This window comes from Mauremys mutica, chromosome 22, assembly GCF_020497125.1.
Source record: "Mauremys mutica isolate MM-2020 ecotype Southern chromosome 22, ASM2049712v1, whole genome shotgun sequence".
NCBI classification, from domain to species: Eukaryota; Metazoa; Chordata; order Testudines; family Geoemydidae; genus Mauremys; species Mauremys mutica.
Genome location: NC_059093.1, coordinates 14,118,082 through 14,144,917, shown reverse-complemented (window position 1 = coordinate 14,144,917; position 26,836 = coordinate 14,118,082). Strand labels below are relative to the sequence as shown.

The following is a 26,836-nucleotide window of genomic DNA, read 5'->3' as shown; positions in this document are numbered from 1 at the left end:
GAGACTTGAACCTTCCATTAGTGAGACCATTATGCTGTATGAAGTTCATAAGGTGCTATTCATGCTGTACATTTAGAGGGACAAAGATTCATAGTCACCGCCCCTCAAACCAATACTTTTAGCTCCTCGGCTCAATGGCATAAGAGGGATGACAGGTGGCTATAGCCAGAAGAGGTTGTGCATATTCTCATAACCCAATTCATTTGGTGATATTTCCTCTAAGATGTCAACACACAGTAGCAACTTAAGAGCAGACAAAGCTTGAGGGGCCTTACAGCTGGCTTCATTAGTGATGGAATTACATTGCTGTGCCTCCCTGTTGTTTGTCTGGGGAAAAAAAGCAAATGAGCTTTTTCTCTCTTAGTTGTAAGCCCATTTCACTCGCACCCCACACTAAAGCAGCACTTCAAACCATATGGCTGGTCTCCTTCCCACTGAGGGTCTGATCACTTCTGAGAGCAGCTCTCACGAGCCTGAGGAGAGTTAAATACAGGAATAGTTTTAGTGCTGGCTTAGCTGTCTTCACTTAGGCCTGGTCTACACTAAGGGGGGGGTCGAACTAAGGTACGCGACTTCAGCTACGCGAATAGCTGAAGTCGAAGTACCTTAGTTCGGGCTACTCACCCGTCCAGACGCCGCGGGAACGAAGTCCGCGGCTCCCCCGTCGACTCCGCCACCGCCACTCGCTCCGGTGGAGTTCCGGAGTCGACGGGAGCGCGTCCGGAGTTCCAACTATCGCGTCTAGATTAGACGCGATAGTTCGAACTCCGAGAAGTCGAACGCTGCCCGTCGACCCGGAAGGTAAGTGTAGACCTACCCTTAGAATCTGGCAAGCAGCAGCACTCCCCCATTTGCATTCTGAATTCTCTATAATCAGTTCTGCTTTTGCTGAATGCTAAGGTGAAGTGAACCACCAAGAAAGAAAACCGGTTGCCCCATTCTCCAGTTATGTGAAATATACCGCCAAAAATAAAAGCACCGCCTTTCCACCAGGCAGCTGCTGCACAGGAAACTTAGAGGAGTGGGGAGCTGATAGGGGGAGCTGATAGGAGGCTGCCGGTCCACCCTGGTTCCAAGCCCCCACCAGCTAGCTGCAACAGGCTGCTCTTCCTGCAAGCAGTAGACAAAGCAGGCAGCTGCCAAACGACTTTAGAAGGGAGCGTTACACAACTTTAAACGAGCATGTTCTCTAACTGATCAGCAATGTAACAACGTTAACCGGGACGACTTTAAGTGAGGAGTTACTGTACTTGGATAACTAGGCTCCCACTGTTTCTGGCCCAAATGAAAGCAACAGAAATCTACTGAGGACTGTTCTCTTCTGAGTTCCAACCCATTCTGGAGAAAAACAGGGTCAGATAAGCAGTTAGGATTAGTATGCAGAGTTGGGTGTGCTAATCTGAAATGAGCAACTGAACCTTTTGAATGTTCTCTCATCACTCAAAGGAATAAGCTTTGCAAGAAATATCCAGCTATCAGGCAAATGTTCTGTCCAGTGTTTTCTGGGGGCAATTATTTTGCAGAGCTGCAAAGGAACAGGAGTATATAAACAGTGGAACATACAAACAATGCATAGCATCCGAAGCTCTGATGCTCAAATGTTGTCATCTGAATAAGCCTGTTTCGAAAAGGCAGAGACCTAAAGCTCTTGCAATTTGAAATTAGATTTACATCTCTCAACGCTTTAATAAAACTCCCTTCCCTCCTTACGACTTGTAATTTAAATAATCCAATACCAATAATCTCCTTAGTGAAATTATATGGTAAGAGCAATGGGTCAGAGAGACATAGGGGAGAAAGGGAAGAGAGAAAGCTGTGGCAGGAGACTGCATTTCTACACATCAGAAAATTATCTCAGAACCCAATGTGAGCTTGCACCGCACAGGAAATGCTTCAAAGCCACCAATAAGACTGACTGCTAAGTAATGGGAATGAAAACCCTACCCATCTAAAGGTATCAAGGCACTGAATGAATGGATATCTACCTATAGATTACTACACACACATTTTTATTACATATATTTAAACAGAATAATGCATTTACCCTATCTTTTCTCCTGGACATGTCAGATACTACAGGAGTAAAGCACTTTTCATAACGTGCTTTACAAAAAGTGAAGTAAGCCCCATTACCGGCTATTTGACAAATGGGTAACTTTGAAAGTGACTTGCCCAAGGTGACCCACAGAGACTGTGGCAGAGCTGGAAATGGTACTCAGGTTTCTTGATTCTCACTTCCACATCTCATCCACTAAACCAAGCTGTCTCCCATATTTTCTTTTTTTTTAAATGGAAGACTGAAGCACATTATTTACTAAAACTAATTTCCAGGGAGAAAATCTACTAAAAATAGTTGAACATTCAAAAAACGTTTGTTTCAAAAATCAGTTACGGTTGCTAGCTTTATGCACTGCTGTCACTTATCACATCAGTTACAAAAAACAGTCACTTAAATACATAGAAATGATTAGACATGATATATTTGACACTGCTCACATCACAAACACACAACTTATTCCTGTCAAATACAAATAAGTGCACATTTCATTATAAGAGAATGGGAAACAAGGATTTTCAAAATGTTTGCCAGACATTACCACCATTATCCCTCTAGCTTGATTTCCCAAAGATATTTCACAAGCTAAGGGCATAAATAATAAATAAATTAGGCTGAAATAAACACAGTGTGCTGTCATCACAGTCTGAAGTCAGTGAGCACCTGCCTCTATCTGCATTTAGGAAGCATGAACAGCAAGAACAAGCATTTGTGCAACTACTGTCCTCCCCTTCCTCAAAATCCACTCCTTTTCCTTGTTGTTGTTCTTTCTGTTTTGGCCACTCAGAGACCCCTAATCCCACATCTTCTGCCTGAGTGAATCCTAATGGGTCAATGGGGTATGAGCAGTGGTGAGCTGCAGCCGGTTCGCACCGGTTCGCAAGAACCGGTTGTTAAATTTAGAAGCCCCTTTAGAACCGGTTGTTCCTGGAGGGACAACTAGTTCCAAAAGGGCTTTTAAATTTAACTAAAGCTCTAGCAGCTCCCTGCCCTTCCCCCAGCCCCAGCTCACCTCACTCCGCCTCCTCTTCTGAAGTTCCTCCGGCTTCTCCTCCCCCTCCCCAGCTTCCCACGAATCAGCTGTTCGCACGGGAAGCCTAGGAGGGCTGAGAAGGAAGTAGCGCCTTCCACCAGGTGAGCTGGGGCTGGGGGTGCCAATGGGAAAAGGGCTCCAGCTGCGACCTCGCCGGGCGGCGCGGCTCGGCTCCTGCCCGGCCCCCGGGTCCGGCCCTGACCTCGCCGGGCGGCGCGGCTGGGCACCTGCCCGGCCCCTGGGCCGGCAGCGAACTTGGCCGGGCGGCTCGGCTCCTGCCCGGCCCCCGGGTCCGGCCCGGCGGTGCGGCTCGGCTCCTGCCCCGGCCCCCGGGTCCGGCCCCGACCTCGCCGGACGGCGCGGCTCGGCTCCTGCCCGGCCCCCGGGTCCGGCCCTGACCGGGCAGCGCGGCTGGGCACCTGCCCGGCCCCCGGGCCGGCAGCGAATTTGGCCGGGCGGCTCGGCTCCTGCCCGGCCCCCGGGTCCGGCTGGGCGGCGCGGCTCGGCTCCTGCCCTGGCCCATGGGTCCGGCTCGGCTCCTGCCCCGGCCCCCGGGTCCGGCCCGGCGGTGCGGCTCGGCTCCTGCGCCGGCCCTGGCGCCCGGATCCGGCCCAGCGGCTCGGCTCCTGCCCCGGCCCCCGGGTCTGGCCCCCGGGTCCGGCCCGGCGGCGTGGCTCGGCTCCTGCCCCGGCCCCCGGGTCTGGCCTCCGGGTCCGGCCCAGCGGCGCGGCGCGGCTCCTGCCCCGGCCCCCGGGTCCCAGCCCCAGCCCAGCTGGGCCCCCATCTCCAGGCAGCAGGGTAAGGGAGCAGGGAGGGCGTGTTGGATAGAGGGCAGGGGAGTTGGGGGGGTGGATTAGTGTCGGAGTGGTCAGAGGGCAGGGAACAGGGGGACTGAACAGGGGCAAGGGTCCCGGGGGGGCAGTCAGAAAGGAGCAGGGGTTGGATGGGGCGGTGGGGGGCAGTTAGGGGTAGGGATTCCAGGGGCAGTCAGGGATAGAGAGAAGGGGTGGTTGGATGGGGCAGGGGTCCCGGGGTGCCATCAGGAATGAGAGAAGGGGTTGGATGGGGTGGCAAGGGGCAGTCAGGGGACAGGGAAGGGGGGTGGATAGGGCACGGGCCCCGGGGGGGGCTGTCAAGGAACATGAGGGGGGTTGGATGGGGCAGGAGTCCCCGGGTGGGGGCATGACCCCTCGTGGGGTGAGGAGGAGGGAACCCGTTGTTAATATTTTGGCAGCTCATCACTGGGTATGAGGCAGGTTCAGGGGTTCACCTGTAAAGCACACCTTGCAGAAACAGAGCTCTAGGACTGGATGGTAAACTTGTCACAGCAGTGGCCGTGTCCTCTGAAGAAGGGCCCTGTGTAGCTTGAAAGCTGTCTCTCTCACCAGCAAACACTGGTGCAATAAAAGATACTTCTCCCATCTTGTCTGCCATTTTTTGAGCATATACAAATAAATAAATCTTCTGAAGCACCCATATTAATTTATGAGAGATGCTGCAGAGAATGAACACTTTCTAGGGCATTTTAAAAGCCAGAAAGCATCACCGACTAACAGCTCTTTCAAAGCTGTACATGATAAGAAGTCAAAAAAAGAGACAGTGGGGTAGGACATTAAATACAGTGCACACATCAGAAGAAATCCAGGAAGATTTGCAGAAGTTTTGTAACCAGGGCAGTAGCCAAGTTGGAAAAATAGCTTCTTTTTTGGCAACCGCACACATTGGTTTTTAAGAAGAAACAGACTGAGTAGTGGCACCAAGACCTAAAAGATGGAACATTTAAGGTATGGTATTTTTAACGACTAACTCCACAAATGGGGGCTTTTTAAAAGGTGAGACACAAAGCTTTAAACAAATAAATAAAAAATGTCTTAAGACCACAAATCAACACAAAATGTCTGTTTAAAAAACAAACATATAAGAAAATCAATTTATTTTCCCCTTATCTATTTAAACCTGAGCTGTCAGAAGAGTATTCCCAAAGCTTCAACATCCATGTGCCATTATTATTATTATTTTTTCAGGCTTATCTATGACTGGCTTTGGGCTCCCTCACTTGTACTTTTCAGATTTGCGATCCTGTTTTTACCCCTCTATTTTGTATTAATTGGATTTTTCAGGGGGCAGGGGAGTCAAAGGAAGGGGAGAGAACATATTTCAAGGCCCAAGTGGTTTGTCCTTGCACAAGTTCTTTAGGTTTAGGATGCCGTTATATTTGTGCTAGCCGATTCCCTATTTAGATCTTTATGTTTTCATTAAATGTTTCTTAGGTCCCTATCGACAGGCACCAGTACTGAGGGCAGGTCTACACTATGGGGGAAAATCGATATAAGATACGCAACTTCAGCTACGTGAATAACGTAGCTGAAGTCGAAGTATCTGATATCGAATTACTTACCGTCCTCACAGCGCGGAATCGACGTCCGCGGCTCCTCATGTCGACTCCGTTACCGCCGTTCGCGTTGGAGGAGTTACGGAGTCGACAGGAGCGCGTTCGGGGATCGATATATCGCGTCTAAATGAGACGCGATATATCGATCCCCGAGAAATCGATTGCTACCCGCCGTTACGGCGGGTAGTGAAGACGTACCCTGAGTCAGGAGGCCAGGGTTCTATCCCTGGCTTTGCTACGGACAAGCTATAGAGTTCTCTGTGCTCCAGCTATCTCACCTTATCATGGGAATAGAACACTACACTTCCTCCCCATGGTAAGGTGAGGCTTAATTCATTTCCCTTCAGAGGGCTTATTCTGAAACCAGCTAGCTTCTTTACCACTGCGAACATCCCAGTAGCCCTGCAGCAGCCCATTTGAGGGACATTCTTCCTCCAATGCTGCTCGGTGGCCAGATTCATGCTACTTTTCTCCTCCTCTCTTTCTCAGCTGACGCCAAGTTACAACTAAACACCCTGTGACTGCCCCACAACTTCCCTGTGCTTTTCTGAACAGGTAAGTTCCTATCCAATAAGCTATGGGGAATGGATGGAATGCAATAATGACAATCACACCAGTATTCTTCCCTTTCCTCATTCAAGGACAGGCATGTTTTTCTCAAACAAGGACCGACTGCATTAATAAAGTCACTACATCCATAATAATTTCCTTTGTGGTTTTGATTGTGATTAGCCAAATTGTGATGTCCAAGGGGGATTTCTTGGTTATACAGCATAAATAGACATTTTAGAGTAACCCTCAAGCTAGGCTGCTGCAAGACTATCTGGAAAGCGGTTAATGTTGACATTTACCTGAAAGAAAACTGGTTACACTGTTTAAGACTCTCGTTGACCTGCCAGCCAGGGTAGAAGAAAGTGCAAGCTGCCAGGAGTAACATGTCCTCTGTACAATGGTGAAACATTCCTATAGGTCAGCACAGTTGCTAGGATATACAACTCTTCCTGATTCCATGGAACAGTCCCAACTTTGATGGTTCTATCCTGCAACCTTGTCCTGGAAGCTGTGGGCCACCAATCCACTTTGGGGCCAACACATCTCCATCTCATCAACTGCACTTGGTGCACATCATGATGCAAGAACTCCCTCGTGCAGTCAAAAGGAAGAAGGTAGAGACCCCACTGCATGCAACCCAAGAATACAGTGTTACCTGCTACTCGCAGTAACATTTCAGTCTGCGTGGGAGTTCTTCAATACTAATCACAACACAATAGTGGCCACCTGATATAACAGCCAAAAAAAATTACAGCTCCATTTATTGCAAGTCTCGGGCTATCTGGTGGTTTTTCTTAAAGCCCCAGCTACTGGAATCAGGCAGTTACATGAAAATCTCAGCTTTCATTAAAAAAAAATGAAATTTAAGGTCTTAGCCCTCATGGTTATGGATAAAAAGCTTAAAAACATGACCCCTAACAGCTCAAAGAACAGAAGACATAAAAAGAATTAATTTTTAATTATATACATATTTTACCTGCAATCTCATGCATATCAACACACTTTAAATATCTTAAGGACCACTATGGCTTTGTCTACATGGGAGAAATTGATCAGTATCAGCTGTTCCGGTATATTTTAGCTATCCTGGAATAACTATCCTGTGTGGACACTTTATTCCAGAATAAAAGTGATCTTATTCCAGATTAGGTACTCAGCTACATAAACGCAGTAAATATTCTTGAATAAAGTCACTTCCTTCAGAATACAATGTCCATATGGAAAACTAGTCATTCTGAATTAGCTATTGTAGAATAGATATTCAAGAACAGCTATGCGGGTCAATTTCCTCGTGTAGACTTACCCTATAATACTGTTCTTACAGATACATTCTTGTTAAAGTCATCCATAGATGATAAACAGCAAGACAGCTAAGAAAAGCAGGAATACCCACCAGAAACCTCTTCTCATTTTGGATTTCCACCAAAACCAAGTCTTGGAACAGCTGTACTACAAGAAAAATTGTAGAGAAGCTGTTGTGCTGTGATGCATTTACACTTGTTTAATTATGGGGCAGAAATCAATGTTTTTTCAGAACACTTAAAGCCAACTGTTCTTTTCAATTTGTGGTTGAGACCAGCCTTGCCCTACAAGTAGCACATTACAATCAGAAGCCCTGCCAAAAGGCATCACTCACAGAAAGAAATCATAATCACTAGCCTGTCCTTTCACTGTTGCTCCAGATCTAAATGGAAGACATTTGGATACAAGAAGATTGATCTCTCCAATTCAAAGTTTGCTCTGCTGGCACAATGTCCAAGGAACATGACATTGACAAGCTACCATATAATTGTCAAAGCCTTTAGTGCTTCAAAAAAAAAACACTTCCAAGATTTTGCATTTTATTCTGAGAAATTTATTCTTTATTTATTCTTGCTCATCTTCCCTTCTTGACCAGCACTGTGCCTGGGTATTCCTTCAGCCCTTCTGGCAGGTTGCCATCCACAAAACAATGCACACAGTGCACATTAATCAGAAGGGGTTGTGTGCCCCTCATTAATCTCGATCCTTGGACACTTGGACAGCAGCTTAGACCAATGTAAATCTTATGAACTGGTCAGCTTGTATCCTGGGTATCATCCCTTCCGAGACACCAATGCCACCATCTTCACTAATCCATTGGATAAGTTCTACACTAGCATTGGAAGCTAAAACTGTATGAGCTCACAGCATTGCTGGCCTGTGCCTTTGTTTGGTAAGCCAAAATGACAGCTTTAAAAGTGTACCTAATTTTGTATCTACTGAAAATATTTGCTGTAGTACAGGCAGTTCCATGAAACTGTATTTATCGCAGCAGTTTGAATCAATAAATACTCAACCACTCATTTATACGCCATTCAAACCAAAACCAAGTGCAACTACGATCCTGTCATTAAATATGAGCTGTGCAAAAGCCAAGAATAGCAGGAGGCAACATTGTCCCCTTTGCTTCACCAATGTATATTTAAATGGGAAATGATCAAAGGAAGCCATGAACGGAAAAGTTAACTGCAAGAGATTGGGAACCAAAAAATGAAAGAGGGGAAAGTTCTGCAAGTTGACAAGTTTACAACCAGGAGGGCAACAGTTGCTCAGTGGCTGGGATGGAAGCAGGGGACAATGGACACTAGCAACTAGGCACTGAGCCCTTAGAATCCCAGATAACACACACACACACACACAGTATATTGATCTAATAATTGATGTGGAGGACAGTGGGTACAGGAAAACATTAGTACATCTTCAATAACACAGGTCAGTACAACACTGCCAGTGGATTCAATGCATCCTATCATAGGAGAGATGAGAGGAGCAATAACTTCAGGACTCCTGCTCCACAGGATGTCAGTTTCTAAAAATGCATTTGCGTTGTAACCGGTGAAAGAGGGTCCTCGGTGTCACTACCTGATCTCTTCATACCAGCCAACATAATGTGTAGTGTGTTCTTAAATAATTCCCAATTTTCGAATCACAATTTTCTGATTAAGTTCTTCCTGCCAGCTGATCTGGCATATAACTGTTTTCAATTTTGTGAAATTGGCGCGCGCGTGTGTGTGTGTGTGTGTGTTTTTAACTGGTCTGGACTTAATTCTACTTGCACATTATAAATGTGATCAAGTCATAATCACTTGTATCTAAGCTACCATTAACTTTTAGTTCTGTGATCATTCCCTCTTCATCTGTTAAGACAAAGTCTAATAAAGAATTCCCCCGTGTTGGCGGCAATACTTTTTGAGTTAGGAAATTGTCATCTATAACATTTAGTAATTCCAGAAATGTTTTGTACTGGCAGCAGGAGACCTCCACCATATGTCACTCACATTAAAGACCCCCATGATCACACAGCTTTTTTCCTAGACATTATGGTCTAGATAATACTGAGTCCTACCTCGGTGCACATTTCTATGATTCTATGATTACAGATAGGTGCATAGGGCTGTGGTTGTCTTGTTCCCTCGTGTGTAATGGTGGTCGTTAGCAGACACCAGTACTCCATCTTGTGCTTTATCTGTTAGGACATTGAACCATAAGCCTAGGATACTATTGGTGAACTTAGACCTGAGTCCCCTGGTTAAATGGGAAGGTTGGGAGAAGGGTTTCTATCTAAAAGCAAAAGGGCGTGATACCCCACTGTTAATCCTGTTTAACGTGGTTGTTACTGCAATGAAATCACGGGCATTACACCCATATGAAACTGAAGTGAAGATAGCAGTGAATCAATTCCGTTATCTCTAGTGATCATTATTTAGAGATTAATGAATGTACTTAGCCTGTCCTAAAGAACAACATCACAGCTGCAGAGTAACAGACATTACAGATGATTAGATATGCCACTTACCTTCTCTGTGGGCAAGAATCTGTGGTTCTTGGAATTGTCTTAGCAAACCTCTGTTCTCTATTAATATCTCGTCCCCTTCCCTTTACAGGTGAGATTTTATATTTAAAAAGCATGGAACAACCACTAACTTTGCAAAGACATTAACTCATAGTGCTTTGGCATCATCTTAACTTCCAGTAAACCCCAAAAAGCGGTTTTCAATATACTTGCCAACTTCATAGATTCTGTATTAAGCTCAATTACTACTGTCACTTTAGTTTAATTTATTGTGTGTTGGGAGCTGAAAGCGTGGAGTACATCAGGGACCTACCTTATAGAGTTCATGAGCTAAGACCAACAGACAACCATTCAGACACAGTACTTTAGGTGATGGATCAGTATAGTGCGGGGAAGGATTTTATTTGCTTTACATTAGTGGAAAAGAGAAAGCGGAAAGGGAATGAGCGCTGAGGCAGCAAACCTGGAAAGACTGATCCAGCGACCCAACCACAGCGAGCTGGGGAAAGGGGAAGATGCATTAATGAAAAACAGCACTTAGCCGTTGAGACGTGCGTTGGAACTGAGAGACTTCAGCGGCAATAAATGCATTTGATGAGGAACTGGAAGGAGAGGTTGGATATATCCTCGACCTATGAGGACCAAGGGCTGGGTTTTCAAAGGTCTTTAGGCACCTGAAGGATGTAGATAGGTGACCAGTGGGATTTTCAAAAACACCTAACCAGCTTAGGCACTTCTGAAAATCCCACTAGGCACCTATCTACATCCTTCAGGTGCCTAAAGACCTTTAAATATCTGGCCCCCATATTCCTGATGATTACAGAGGGGGAAAGATGCAAAGAGGATGGTTTTTGACCAGCACAATGGAACCCCCCACTCCTGAGGCCCTTTTGGGCACTGTTGTCGTCATCAGCATTTACTAGGCGTAACTACAGGTCTGAATGAAGCAAAAGGGAAGGGGATATGAGGAAGAGATGACTAGAGTGGGGTGAAATTTTTCAGACAAATAGTTCAGTGATAAAAAAATGCAGTTTTGGTCAACACAAAAACATTAGCAAATCTGAGACGAATACTTTCAGCCACTCACAACATGGCCGGAGGAGGATATGGCGGTGTTGTCATCACCCCCATAAGAGTTAGCGGTAGAGCACTGACCTGGGATGTTGGAAGCAGGTTACTGAATCCCTGTCCTGGAACAGGCCTGAAACAGCCTGTTTGGAAGCACTGAAAAGTTTCAGATTCAGTTCGACCCAAATCAATTTTCATTTTTCAGAATTGCCACCTAACCAAAAAAAGAACCAACAGGTATTCACCCACCTCTAGAGATGACAATGGGGATCTAGCCCAAAGCAGAGCACTGCAAAGAACTGAAGGTGAAGGCTGTGTCCACTCTGGACTTTCTTCCTTAAAATCCCATGCTTTTGTTACTTCCCGTGCAACTCCTGCTGCAGACAACAGGACTAGATGACACGAAGGGTAAAACACCAGTGCTACGTTGTCTACATTAATGCTCCTATCCTTGCTACCACCAAAGGAACTGGACCAACTGAGAACTAGGGGAAAGTGCCAAATTCCTCATCAATTCCATGAAGAAAACACTTTCAGCCTATAAACTGCTCTTCAAATTTATCTCCTCCAACAGCAGCCATATTTCCATTCACAAAGCCCTCAACCTCAGCTCACATGCAGTGTTCACATGCTTCCCACTTCTCTTTCACTTAGCGCACTTCCAGTCAACAAATTACCCATCTAATGCCACAGTGAAGGCACAGAAGCATTTGCACTGTGCAGTAGCTGAACTGTGATTCCTAGAAAACACTCTAAGTCCATATCTATGCCACAGCGGCTACAGCAGCACAGCTAGAGCACTGCAGCTGTGCCGCTGTAGGGTAGATACTTTCTATATCAACGGGGGGAAGGGGAGGAGGGTTTCAATCCAGGTATGTAATCTACCTTTCTAAGAGACAGGAGATAGGTTGATGGAAGAATTCTTCCCTCAACCTAGCAGCATCTACATTAGGGGTTAGGCCAGGCTAACTACATTGCAGGGGTGCAAATTTTTTCACAGCTCTGAGTGATGTAGATGGTTCGATCTAATTTTTAGGTGTAGACTAGATCTAAGACTAAAATAGAAAAATGAGATACCAGAACAGATCAAGGAGTCCCTTTGCTATGAGAAAAAAATGCTGTTTGCCTTTCAGATGATTGCTTAAGGCAGTGATACTCAGACTGAGGCTCGAGAGTCACACGTGGCTCTTTAATGCCTCTCCATGCAGCACATGATATTAACCAATCTAAGTTATTAACCAATCAGGATGCCTTTACTAAGTCATTAACCAATTGTAGTTAATAAAATAACAATACTTGGTCAGTCATTTTGCTGTGAGAATATATATAGTAAAAGAAACAATGAGTTCACACTACTGTGGCTCTTCTGGGTAATGTTGATCACTAATTTGGCTCCTGAATCACTGAGGCTGGAGTATCACTGGTTTAAGGTATCAGCACAATACTTCTTACTACTCGCTAAGCATCATTTTTTGCAGACTACAAGGGAGGAAGCAATGGCCAAAAAATAGACAATGCTAATTTTTGTTTGCCAACATGGCCCTCAGTGATTGTGTGAGTGCTATCTTCCCAGCAGAGAAATTTCAGCCTGTGTCAGACTCAGAATTCTTCATGTGAAACACAGCCCCTTGCCTGCTGCTTCCCTGCTTATGATACTAACAATAAAAATGTCCGGTGTTTAGAAGCAATGGGAAATTATCATGCGAGAGGCATGTCTGTTCTCCTGCATTAGTCTAATCCACATGGGAGGGTCACTAGATATATTTGTCAAGTAGTACAAGGTAAGGATTCTGTATTGCCATTCTGCACTGTAAAACACTTCCTTATACAAAAGAACAGAACAGAGCATGTGTTTCAGTGTCTCTAACAACTACGGATTCTTATGAACAACCCCTTAGTGAACCCGTAAGAACAAAGCAAGGTTCATTCAGTATAAACCTGCAATATTTGTGAAAATTAATAGTGGTTAGTAGTTCAGGTCCAAAACTTACCCCTCCTCTAAAACTGCTGTGATTTCATAAAGGATATTCTGTAAATTCTATGTTTAAAAGCAGGCACCCCAACCAAAAGCAACCCCCTACAAAACTCAATTGTGATTGATTTCATGGGCCTGGTCTAAAAAACAGTGAGTAATTATATCAAACACATTCTTGGAGCTGGGCTTATCCCTAATGACACTGTTGATGATGTCAATCCACTAATGAGGTAACAAAACTAGAGTAATGATAAGATTCTTCTGCACTGGCCACAGGCTGAGGAGGGGGAGGAGGAGTTTGGTGGGTAGAGGACAATATTTGCAAGAAATTCGGTGTTGGCCAAATGCAAAAGGTCAAAAGCTATAATAGTAAAAGAAACTGCATTGTCTAGTTTCTAAGTGGATTTTATGACGACACAAGAAAAAATAAGTAACAATAGATTCTGACAGCACTTAACCAAGCAGGGTGATCACAATCAAATATATGCTGACCACAGACTCTTGTATTCTTCTTTCACATGTGCTATGAGAGATGAGCGGGAGAGGGAGAGAGAGATGAGCATCTTTATAAATAAGAGTTGCTCGGGAATTGTCACCACAAATTGGATATGCTGACATTTTAAGATAGTGAATGGTTTATTAAAATTATCTTAAAAAGTAGCAACAGAAAATCCTATGCAAAGAATGAGAGAGCGTGATGACAAATGCACCCAGTAGCAGCTTCAGTGCTTGGTTGTTATCACTGACCAATGGAACCAGCAAAGCATGGCTCACAACATTTCTAGCATGAGTAAGATGTTCTCTTCTGTAAATATATATTTCAACTCTCCTCTTCCCACAAGCCACCCACGATAGGGAGTCCGGCCTGTTCATCACATTCAGATCCCATTTTTACTGGCTCTCTCTTTACACTCCCCTTAAAGCACATTATTGCCCCCACTCTTCTGTCTCTGGGATTTGGGATGGAATTCCCTTTGGAACCAAATCCACTCTATAAGGAGATATTGAATCTGGCAACTCAGAGAACTACCACTGGCATAAACATGCGTAACTGCCTTTCTCCACCATATCAGGAGTCTTATTCGTTCAAATAAAACGCACATTAAAGAGCATCGGCTGCCTTGCACAATGCACAGGAACAGGACTAAATGCTGTGCTGCTAACACACTACAGATCACAGCATACAGCTCATTCTCTGCCAATGTGAAGTCTACAGCCTGGTCTACACTAGAAAATTAAGTCATCTTAACTACACCGCTCAAGGGTGTGAAAAATCCACACACCTGAGCGGCCAAGTTAAGCCAACCCAACCGCTAGTGTAGACAGTACTAGGTCAATGAAAGAATTCTTCTGTCAACCTACCTATTGCTTCTTGGGGAGGTGGACTACCTATATGGATGGGCAGCAAAGAATCCTGTGGCACCTTATAGACTAACAGACGTTTTGCAGCATGAGCTTTCGTGGGTGCAAGAAGTGGGTATTCACCGACGAAAGCTCATGCTGCAAAACGTCTGTTAGTCTATAAGGTGCCACAGGATTCTTTGCTGCTTCTACAGAACCAGACTAACACGGCTACCCCTCTGATACTATATGGATGGGGGAACTCCTGTTGATGGAGGTATGGAGCCTTCTCACTTTGGTGTTAGTCTTGAAATTTTACCTGCTGTGCAAAACGGAGGCTCTTTTCTCAGGAACTGTGTTATTCACTGGAACCCACCCTGCAGGGCAGGTGGAATGTGAATGCTCCAGAACTGCATGGGTAAAGGGCTATTATAGTGAATCCGCAATTAAAGGGACAGCATCAATTTGAGTGCTAGTCAATTTAAAAAAAAAAAAAAAAAGGATCAACAAATAGTTCCAGGTGCTTCTCCTATGACTTTCTGTGGTGTCACAACCCCATTTTCATAATGTAAAAGATTTTTCCTTCTACGGTTGCTATGTAAGGCCCCAGTTCAGTAAAGCACTTAAGTATGCATGTAAGCACATCCCAATTCAGCAAAGCATCTAAGCAAAGGCTCAGATATGATCCTTTCACAGCAGACCCTGATAGACACACCCGAAACAAAGAAAAGCAACTGACAGGGGAAAACCATGAAAACGACTATACACAAAGTGATGTCAAATACACACAAAAAAAAACTAAAAAAAATGGACAAAAATCTGTTTTCTTGCCCATTTCAATTATAATAATCATAGCTGCTTCTTGTAACAATTGTAGGAAATGATTTCAGACACTAGAGCAGGGGTCGGCAACCTTTCGGAAGTGGTGTGCTGAGTCTTCATTTATTCACTTTAATTTAAGGTTTCGCGTGTCAGTAATATATTTTAACTCTTTTAGAAGGTCTCTTTCTATAAGTCTATAATATATAACTAAACTATTGTTGTATGTAAAGTAAATAAGGTTTGTAAAATGCTTAAGAAACTTCATTTAAAATTAAATTAAAATGCAGAGCCCCCCGAACCGGTGGCCAGGACCTGGGCAGTGTGAGTGCCACTGAAAATCAGCTTGTGTGCCGCCTTTGGCACACATGCCATAGGTTACCTACTCCTGCACTAGAGCAGTGGTTTTCAGACTGGGGTTCGCATACTCCTAGGGACATGCCAGCTCTCATCAGGGGGCATGCAAAAAAAAAAAACCCTGTAATGGCACACAACACATTTTATTTAGTAAGACTCGGCAATCTAATCATACTATTTTATGACTATCTCAGATGGGTTTAGATTACATTATTTGGAGAGGGATATGCACTCTAAAAAGCTTGAAAACCACTGCACTAGAGTGATGTTTGGAGTTGAAAGTGTCCCTTCAAAGTTGTGACAATTTCTATTTCACAGCCTGTTTTCCCCCCAGCTTTTATAAAGCAGGGCTACTTTAAATCTGAAATGCTGTTTAACCTTAAACTAGAATAGGTTTGGTTTTGTATTTGAATAAAATAGATGGGCCATTATTGAGGTAGAAGATTTTAAATTATATTGATAGTTTGGAAATTATTCTAACTCGTAAGTCAAATAGATTTTGGCCTACAGATTTCAAATCTGCTTTACAGCCCAACAAAAAACAATGGATAGGATTCATTCAGCCCCCTTGGAGACCCTATTTTTTGTTTATTTCTCAGGGTACACTATAATCCGCATTAAATGTTTTGCAGAACTTTTACATTCTCTGCTTACCCCTATGGAGCTAAAAAGGTTTTCAAGTATAGTCCATAGACTTGGACGGTGCACAGGTACACCCTGTCCATTCCAGAAGCCTCAGCCACTTCCTGTGGTCATTTAAAGCTCTGTGCTTATCGCTATGGTTTGCCACTCCAGTACTGTCTACAGAGTTTGCAAGGTTCACAGGCACCTTTGAGGACTTTATACTAGTCTGTTTCCTAAAAGAAAGCCACCACTGTTATCTTTAGAGAGACTCTCCTTCTCTAGTAAAATGCATGTTAAATATTGTCAGTATTTTTAAAAGGTGGAAACCTAAATTAGCTTTGGTGGAAGGAAAACTAGACATTACTTGCTTTTGATGCAGCATCCACTATTCCCCAAGAAGGCTTCCTCAGATCTCAAGCATTTGTGTGTTGCTCTAAGGGCTTCTATCTGCCCCCTTTCTTTCTCAAAGAGAGAGAGAGAGAATGTGTGTGTGTGTTTAACAACAGTGATACTGTTACCACAGTAACTGGATGCCCTGAAAATACCAACCATTTATCTAGCAACATTTTTAAAATGGAGCCATCTTACCCAAAATCACCTTTCTTGGGCTGAACTTTTTAAATAAAATTTAATAAGTCTCTCTACATTCAACTCTTTTGCTTCAGGGCTATTAATCTGTCTTAGTTTGTATAGCCCCTAAGATAAAAACAAAAATAAAGAGATATTTCAAAATCTGAACATCAGCAAAAGAGAGTATTTTATATACTGACAAACAGAAAGTTTTCCCCAAATGATCATTTAAAAAACCCCTAATCTTATCTGGGAAATAATTCTCTTTACTCTCATAAAATGATATTTTCAGATGGGAAAGGGGGGGAATAGAATTTCCTAAGTGCAACTGCTGGGTGGGAGTCTGCCAAGCACAGCCGAATCTGAGCTAGCCACTTTAAAGGTCTAGTGTTCAAAAGCTTTTGTTTGGTAATCAGTTGCAAAGTGAAATGACAAAATAAATGTTTTTTCAACAAGCCACACAAAAAACACAAACTGTATCCCTATACTGTGCCCATCTTGGACTGCACAAGTGCTACAATACAAACCAGAGCGAGCTTTTGCTGCCCATTTATCCGATAGCTTTAATCTGTAGTTGCTGAGATAGCGGATTTCTCTCTCACTTTCTACCACATTATTCACATTTGCAACAGAATACTTATAAACATTTCAGAGCTCTTATATTTATGTGGATTTAGACCAAACTAAACAATTGTGTTTCAGGACCTGACTTTTAAACATTATGACTGGTTCTCCTTTAGTGGGCATTTTAAAAGATTTTTGTAAGCTGCTGTAACTAGCTCAGCATCAATGCTAGTAGCAAATCCAAGGTAGGGCCAAGTGAAATCTGTTTCATATTTTTTTCCCCCTTTCAATGTTTTGGCCTGACATGGACATATCCTGCCAGAATATCTCCCCACAGTACTACCATTCTGTACACTATTTTATACGTCTTGTTAAACTACACCAACATCAACACAGGGTCAAATCCTTTCTGACACCTAGTATCCCAGGTGACAGAATGGAACCCTACCCTAGAGATCAGGAGAGTATGTGAGAAGTTAGGGCCTTCGGTATCTCCCCAGCAGGAAAAAAATACTCAGCTCTGCTGATCTTTCCATCTCTTTCACTGAATCCAGATGCTGCAAGTTTCTCTGCTTTCTAAGGGCTTGCCTACACTGCCCCACAATTCGGACTACGGGGCCCTGAATAGGAGCACACCCCAAAGTACTAAGCTGTAATTCCCCCATAAGGATGCCGTGGGAGCAAACTAAAAGGGTCCTAGTGCGTGTTAATGTAGTGCTCTTCGAACAGAACTATGCTAATGCGAACTAGGAACCTTTTAGATTGCACCTGCAGGGCCCACACGGGGGAATTACAGTGCAGCCGTATAGACGGAGTCTAAGTGTTTGAAAGATGGGAGCGTGGACTAAAGCAAGAGAACTGAAATTGAGTCTGCATAAGGAGGAAGTCAGGTGGGTTGGGAGGAATTATTGGGAGGAATGGGTGAGTGGTTATATCTCATCGCTTAGTGCCATGGACCCAGTGATGTCAGTTTAGTTCAGAGAAACACTTTAGTGGGAGATTCAGGGGCACAGAACTTCTCAGCAGGTGGCCCATGGTTCACAGTCTTGGGGTTCACTGCAGCTTCTGGATCCATCAGGAGGCTCAGGGATGGCTAGCTGGAAGGTGGTGACTCCTTCTGCCCAATGTGCAACTGCCCACAGTGATCCACCTCCTCGCCATTTAGATGCCAGATTTCGGAAATGCGCTCTCCTTAGGGCTACCCTTGAAAAGCGTCCTGGAGCTTCAGCAGAAACAGCAGCCTTCCTCCTTGGTGTGTAATTATGGGCATATAGCATCAGTGTCATGCATGCTGTACTAGCTACTGGTCCATTTTTTAGTATGATCTCAGCTGTTGGGTATCACCTTTAAAGAGAGCTCTGCCTAGCAGGGCCCAAAGCTGTACCTTTCAGGACCACAGGCAGCACATTCACAGATGTCTACTGAAGTGGAACGTCCTGGTGGCCCACTTGAGAGGGTGAGCTTTAGGGAAGGATACTAGGCTTATCTGCTGAATCAGGCTCCTTAATTGAGATAGCTACTGAGCTAATAATGCTTGATGTCTTCAAACAATTTCGAAGTGCATATGTGCTATGGTCCGATGTGAAAGGTAATAGTAATGCCATATATTTTAATTAAGGCTAGGCTTTTCAAAGAGACCTAAGGGAGTTAGGCACCCAAAATTTACTGAAGTTCAACTCCTCTATGCCCTTTGGAAAACCTCAGCCTAAGTCCTTAGATTGTTAAACACAATCCAGTTGGCTGAGACCTGGGCGTGTAACCTCAATTCGATTCGTAGTCTTGTCTTGTTAGCAATTGCATTGCTCTTTTAATCTATCGCCTAGTCTCCAGCTGGCAACAACAGGGTGATATGGTATCTGTGAGATGCCCACAAAGAACAAGCAGTTTTAAAAGCTACTCATCTGCAAAATTTCAGCCCCTTCCCTCACTCCCAAAGGCAGTCATACTATTGAAAATGGACTTCCAACTTTGTGGGAAAACAGCTCCCTCCCACATAACCACAATTAAGATAAACTGTGACCTACTGTCAATAGGCCTACAACTTACACTTAGCCCTAGTCTTCAGGAACCTGACAGTAAAACCAAACATAGAAATTCAAAATGAGAGGGAGAAACTGCAGCTATTCCCCCGATGCCCACTACTGAGTCAACAAATTGTGTGCTTAAGAAGGGCCAACTTGGGTGATGTTAGGGGAAAATGTTAGACACAAGGTAGAAAAATAACCAATACCTTCCGGCACTACATCCACTGTAATTTACTTCCACCCAAAGTGCAATAGGTCTCCCCACAAGCATCAATTCCAGTCAATATAATAAAATAGTTTGCACTATTTGCACCCGAGGATCTACAAGGATGGGGAAGAGTTCCTAACCCTATGCTAACAGAAGGGGAACCCAGCATACAAAGAGATGAATTTACCTGTCCCAGGCACTTAAGATACCGCAGTAATAGGTGCCATATAAGAACTAGAACCTCAATCTCCTGATTCGCAGTTGCAAGTTTTTATCAACAGAATATACTGTCCTCCGTGTTCACACACATATACTTCTATTTATTCATATTGTGTGTGTACACCTAACGTATGCACACATCCTTAATACATATGCACATATATGCATACGCTCTAAGCATGCATGCAGATAAGATACCTCCAGGCTAAATATGTTATAGCTTTCCATATACTGTAGTTAGGGTTGTTCACTGAACAAGCTCATCTCTCTTTTTCAAGCTCAGTATTTCTTTCCTTAAAAATTATCCATCTGCTGCACAACACAAAGCATCTTTTTGGGGCCTACGCCAATGAAGATGTAAAAAAATGCACACCAAAGTAGCAACACATTAAAATATCATGAGGCCATGTTATTTAACATAATGCAATAGTTATGCAATGCAAGGGTGTGGGGGAGAGAAGAAACCATGACATTTACCTGACAAGAGATTTGCACAAGGTAGACCAGTTCCTTGGATTCACAGCCGTTCCTTGTTACTTCATTCTGTTCCTCCGGGAGTGAAAGCTACACCAAGGAGCAGGGAGGGGGAGGGTAGAAGAGAAAGAGAGACAGAGACCAGGTCAGTGAGCAGGGATAAGCCAGGCATGTAATAATGCCTGAAGCATCACATTCACATCAACTTGCTCCGAGACATGCTGGGTATCAGGAACCAGGACTGTGTTTGTCTGACTGGAGTTGAGAGACTGAAAATATTCAGTATTCACCAGATATACAGACTTTGCAAAACACAATTTGATTTTTTATCTCAGCTGACAGGTTTTTAAATATACGGTGCACCAATCAAACAATTGTCAGCAAGCACAGAGTGAGAGCCCAGGATTAAATCTCTAGAAGTCTGTAAAACTGAACGTCCACGGGAAATATCCCCATAAATATTCATGCAGCAGATACCAGTGATCTTTTTTCTAACTACCCACTTTATTCTATTTTTATTTTATATGTTGGGGCAGGCATTAGATAATAAAACATGTCTCCAGATTTCAACATTATCAAGTAATTTACCACAACAGAGTGCTTTACAACATCATTCATCAAATACAAAGATCCATTAAGCACAATATTACCAGGAGCTTTTTCAAAGCAGTGCGCAGAAATTTAACCGTATCATTCCTGTTCATGTCACAGGAGGTGGAGTATCTAAATCTCAGGCCTTGCCACACTTAAAAGCTTTGCTGGTATAGCTCTACAAGTAAACCCTCCAAGTATTGATGCAGTTTATATGGGCAAAAAAGTCCTTCCTATACCAGTTCCCCAAGAAAAATAAGCTATATTGGTACAAGAACGTTATTTGCTGGTATAATGGGGAGCTTTTATCAACATAATTATATTGCGTCCCCTCCCCCGTAAAAATCACAACATAGCTATGCCAGCAAAATTCTTTTCCACTCTGAAAATTACCCCAGGGTTCTGACTTAACACCATGAAAGGAACTGGATTTGCATGGCACCACACTACATTCCATCTAATTTAACTCACCCAATCCTAAGTATAGCAAGGACGATGGTCCCCCATCTGGGATCCTCAGGAACATTAGCCAAGGCCAATGTCTCCTGAGCAATGAGGTGGAGGAGATGCAATACTTAGGCTCCACAGAGGAGCAAGCTATGGAGCAGCCACTTTACACGCCTGAATTCCCCATCTAGTAGTTTTAAGTCAAAATCTTGGCGTACTGGATTTTTGGTTCGGGTGTGGGTTTTTTAGCTCTTATGAATCTCATAAGAGACATTTGCATGGACGAAGCTGGGAAGTGAGATGCTGAAGTTCTCTCCACTATTGGCTTCACTGGCAGTTCCCAATCCACTGCTCTCTAAAACGTAAGCAGGAGGCTCCAATAGAAATAGCATGTAGTAGTGCCATGCAGTATGAAAATGCCGTCAGCTGATCTGAGATGTTCTATCAACTTCCCATGGCAAACGGATGGTCTCTCAGCTTCCTCATTATGGGCTGAATTCTGTTACGACAGGCGCTACCATGCAACTCCAAGTACAATCTGACTGTACAGCACAAAATATGGCCCTATCATCTGATCTTCACTTAACATTCTCGCACTTCCAACCAACACTGCAATAAGCCCCTCTCTGCAGACATCTCTACTCAACCCTCTCCTCTTGACTCCTCTATCAGTTCCCTTTGTGCTCTTCTCCAAAGCCTGTTAGCCTGGGAGTTGGAAAATAACAAAAACCCTTTGGTATTTAAACTCCTGATTAAATCAATAAGCGCTTGTGATTGAAAATCAAAGAACTTCTCACTTAATAGGAATAATGAAAAAGAGAGAAAATCATAAGATGCATGTTTGGTAATTCATTTTTACGTATAAACATTCTGCTTGAAAACACTTTGCACTTACACCAAGATACACCTCTACCCCGATATAACACGACCCGATATAACACGGATTCGGATATAATGTGGTAAAGCAGCGCTCTGGCAGGGCAGGGCTGCGCGCTCCGGCGGATCAAAGCAAGTTCGATATAACGTGGTTTCACCTATAACGCAGTAAGATTTTTTGGCTCCTGAGGACAGTGTTATATCGGGGTAGAGGTGTACCGTGAACATTTTCCTTCAAAAATGTTATAAGGTGTGCAAGCATTTTACCCTATTTGCTTATTTTACAGATGGGAATACTGAGGCAAGGAATGGATCCAGTGTCATACAGTGAGTCATCAGCAGACCCAGGAATAGAACCCTAGGAGGTTTACATTGACCAATAGACCAGCTTGCTCCAAATACCTCCTGCACATTTATCCAAATTAGTCACTGCCAATAAAAGGTCATTTTTAAATCTTAATGAAAGTTGGGAGGAGGGGAGAAATAGCAGTATATTTTACTGGTTTTGATATCCCATAATAAAGATGGCTTAAATATTTTTTGAGAAAATAAAAGTTTAAAATTGTACCCAAACAATTTAAGACTATCCACAGTTGAGGCCAATTACTTGAGACATCCAAAATATACCCCTTGAAAAATATGGTTAATAAAAGAATCACAGAGCTTCAGAAAAACCAATACCACCTCCTCTGAAAGGGGCATTGAATCTAATGCAATAGCTCATCCTCTCACCCACACATGCACACGCTTTCCAGGAAGAGAGGCCCATCCTCATAATCCGGCTGGCTCACAGGGTGGTAATTAAGTTGAACAGTGGAAGCATTAGTTGTACTTGCCAGAAGAATTATTTGCTTCCTCTTTCAAGCAAAAATAAATTCAGCTTTAAAAAAAAAAAGTAATGAATGGCTTGAAGAGAAAAATCTTTAAAATGAACTTTGCTTGCTGGGAAATTTGCACATAATTGATCCATTTACAATACTTCAAAATTAGTCAGGAGCAAAACTAATCCGGGCAAAAACTGAAAGAGACAAGAGTGAAAGAGAAGATCAAGCAAATGAGTGGCCTATCAGTTCACAGCAGCAGATGAAGTCTTGTTTCTCCCCATAACCAAGCTCCCTTTGCATTTTTAGATAAGGCAGCCACAGAACATATTAAACAAAATCCACAAAATGGGCCAAGATATTAAACAAATTCTACATCTTCCTTAACTAGACATAACATCCTGAATTTTTACTACTCTTCTGCTGGCTACATACATTATAGTAGGCAACAAAAAGGTGTCTTGGGCCAAGAAACACCTTAGGCTCTGGACCATTTATTTTATACTCAAGGTATTAAATACAGAGTTCATCGCACACGTGTCCCTTGCACAGGGCAAAATTTCTGCTGCTCTTAAGCAGTCTAGCCTGTTTAGCAAATGAAAAGTGTCCATTAAGGGATTATTTGTATCAGAAAAAGGGGGGGGGCCAGGATTTGTGCCTGACCGATGGGGTGAATAGACAATTTAGGAAAACAACCTTCCTAAAACGAGGGACATTTAAAAGATCTCGCATTGCAGCTGCTCTTCCTGTTGCTGGAAGGTCACATCAAGGCTAAGAATCTTCAGAGAGTTCCTGAAGGTGAAGACAATTCTGATCTTGGTGTCAACTCCAACCTCATTTATTGTCTCACTTCCTTTGCTTTCCAACCCTTGCTCCTAAAAAACGCTTTGAGTTTCTCCCCCTTTCTCTTCCTCACACCCTCTTCCCTGCTACTGCTTAATACTTGGGCTAATCTCCCTCTTGTCCTCCAGACAACCTCCAGCTATAAATCCTCCTGCAAAGCACACTTTTCCTTCCAGCAGGATAGATGGAACTGTAAAACTTCAAGAATGTTCAAACAGTTCTGTCCCTGTCTGAAAGAGGTTGTTCAGCACTGGGTATGCCCTGCTGCCTGTTAATATGATTGAATATCATGATAAAGTTATTCAGTTCTTCATTCGTGCCCAGGTTTTTCCCCACTAACATTTTATTTTGCAGCCAAAATTTAACATCTGAAGTGCTGCAACGTACGGAGTACACCTGAACGGTAACAGCAAAAACAAAGAAATAAAAACACACAATTAAGGGAAAACCAAAGAGTTTGAAATACTTTCCACATTTGTAAAATACGTGCTCCAGTCCGGTTAAAAAAGTGGGTTTCTTTTTCATGGAGAAATTCTTCCCTTCCCCATTCTTTGGTCCACATTTAAGTGTGATGAGAAAAAGGAGGTGCAAATTAGTCTTGCTTAGACACACATACACTCATTCTACCAAAGTATAAGGGAAGCTCAGGCCTTGCTTACATCAAGAAAGTAGATACTAAGCTACATCAGTATATGCTCCACTTTGAGGGGATTGCGCCAGTGTAACTATTGGTGCAGTTACATCAGTGTCCATATTCTGAATGTAGATAAGACCTCACTTGGTGTGTCTTCCTGCCCCCTGGTAAATCAAATTAAGCTAGGGATTACTTTACGTTACCTTTTCTTTCTGCTCCTTAGGGTACGTCCAGACTACCCGCCGAATCGGCAGGTAGCGATCGATTTTGCGGGGATTGATATATCGCGTCTCATCTAGACGCGATATATCGATCCCCGAACGCGCTCCCGTCGACTCCGGAACTCCACCGGAGCGAGTGGCGGTAGCGGAGTCGATGGGGGAGCCACGGACGTTGATCCCGAGCGGTGAGGACGGGAGGTAAGTCGGGATAAGATACTTCGACTTCAGCTACAGTATTCCCGTAGCTGAAGTTGCGTATCTTACCTCGACACTGCCCCCCAGTGTGGACCAGGCCTTAGAGTGTAAGGCTTTGGCTACACTTACACTTCAAAGCGCTGCCGCGGCAGCGCTTTGAAGCGCTAAGTGTAGTCAAAGCGCCAGTGCTGGGAGAAAGCTCTCCCAGCGCTGTCCGTACTCCACCTCCCTGTGGGGAATAACGTACAGCGCTGGGAGCTGCGCTCCCAGCGCTGGGGCTTTGACCACACTGGCGCTTTGCAGCGCTGCAATTTGCAGCGCTGGAGAGGGTGTGTTTTCACACCCTGCTGCAGCGCTGCAAATTTGTAAGTGTAGCCAAGCCCTAAATTACAACCATTTAGACTGCCATACACTGGCACCTGTAGAGTAAGGTGGGTGGGAGTCACAGGGAAAAATGTATCTAACTCACAGCTCCCTTTCACATCACCTCTGAATTTGGCCCTTTATCTACTGAACTTCACTTCTGGTCTATTAATTAAGGGCCTGCTGAATTGCTGATGCCCCTGTAGTAAACAGGCAAGGGATTATCTAAGAACAATTTGTTTAGCAATAGTATCCAGCCTCCAAGGAGAGCAAGCATGTCATCTAGATACCATTCCTAGTGCCATTAGAACAATGAGCCAGTGTTGAGGTCTCTGAAAACAAGCTACCCAGCTGTTTTTATATGTTCTGTGGTAATAGAGCAAAGCATGCACAGAATAGTGCATTAGGCTGCATACTGTTAGCAACTAGCAGATTATTTCTGCTCTTTAATACCTGATATGACATGATGTGACATGACGGGTCATTCCCCAGTAATTTTCTTTCTAATTGTGTCTCTAATGAGAAGTGAAATTTTAAATGTACCATATTCCCTTGCATATAGGCGAACGCCCTAATTTTGGTTTGTAAAAACTCACAAAATGAATGCCTGGCATAGGAACTAGCCATGCTCCTCTCTGTGCAGCCAATCCCACATCTCGTGGTAAAAGAAAAGGAGTTGGAGTTGCAGAAGAACCGGTTGAACAGGATAGGAGGTAAGGAAAAACGAGTTGCTTCTGAAGCAGCTTCTTCATGCAAAACCCTACCCCATACCTCATTGCCAAAAAAAAATCTGGAAATTATGGCAGAAATGTCTCAGTCCATATAGATGACCGAACAGGAAGTTGTTACAGTATGTTTCATTGTTTATCTTTTACTGTACCTTGCTCTGCAGCAAAACATTCTAGTAGTATGAACAATATTTTGTATACTCTTTTCCTAGGCTGAACAATTTTTTTTTAACTCGCTAAATAGTGTTACTAAATGTCATATTAGCTTTGACTCTGTCCTATTTAGGAGCTTTTCACTCCAAGTGTTTCTTGGAGACACAACTGTCTAAAGAGAACATGTGCAGAAAGAACATAACGTAAGAATGGCTATTCTGGGTCAGACCAATGGTCCATCCTGTCCAGTATGCCGTCTTCCAACAGTGACCAGTGCCAGATGCTTCAGAGGGAATGAACAGAACAGGGCAATTTATCGATTAATCATCCTTGTCACCCAATCCCTCCTTCCAGCAGTCAGAAGTTTAGGGTCACCAGAGCATGGGGTTGTGTCCCTGACCATCTTGACGAATAGCCATTGATGGACCTATCTTCCATGAACCTTATCTAATTCTTTCTTTTGAACTCAGTTATATTTGTGGCTTTCACAACATCCACTGGCAATGAGTTCCACAGGTTGACTATGTGGTGTGTGAAGAAATACTGCCTTATTGTTGTATTAAACCTGCTGCCTATTAATTCCATTGGGTGACCCCTGGCTCATGTGCTATATCAAGGGGCCAAATAACAGTTCCTTATTCACTTTCTCTATACCATTTATGATTTTATAGACCTCTGTCATATGTCTCCTTAGTTGTCTCTTTTCCAAACTGACAGTCCCAGTGTTTTCTCTCTCTCTCCTCCTATGGAAGCTGTTCCATACTCTTTATCATATTTGTTGCTCTTCTCTGTATTTTTTTCCAATTCAAATATACCTTTTTTGAGATGGGGCGATCAGAATTGCACTCAGTATTCTTATGGGCCTGATCCAAAG

At 43.5% G+C, this 26,836-nt stretch overlaps 1 protein-coding gene across 5 annotated transcripts in view; it reads right to left on the bottom strand.

Annotated features, from left to right (window-relative positions):
• Positions 1–26,836, bottom strand: part of ARHGAP32 (Rho GTPase activating protein 32) — a 381,592-nt gene that overhangs the window by 108,666 nt on the left and 246,090 nt on the right. For 4 of the 5 annotated variants that reach the window (XM_044997056.1, XM_044997057.1, XM_044997058.1 and 1 more), the window contains one exon: positions 20,094–20,180. In XM_044997056.1, the coding sequence (XP_044852991.1) occupies positions 20,094–20,180 (87 nt within the window). Of the gene's footprint in view, positions 1–6,332; positions 6,423–20,093; positions 20,181–26,836 lie in introns of those variants that run through there. The other variant, XM_044997060.1, reaches the window with a different exon arrangement.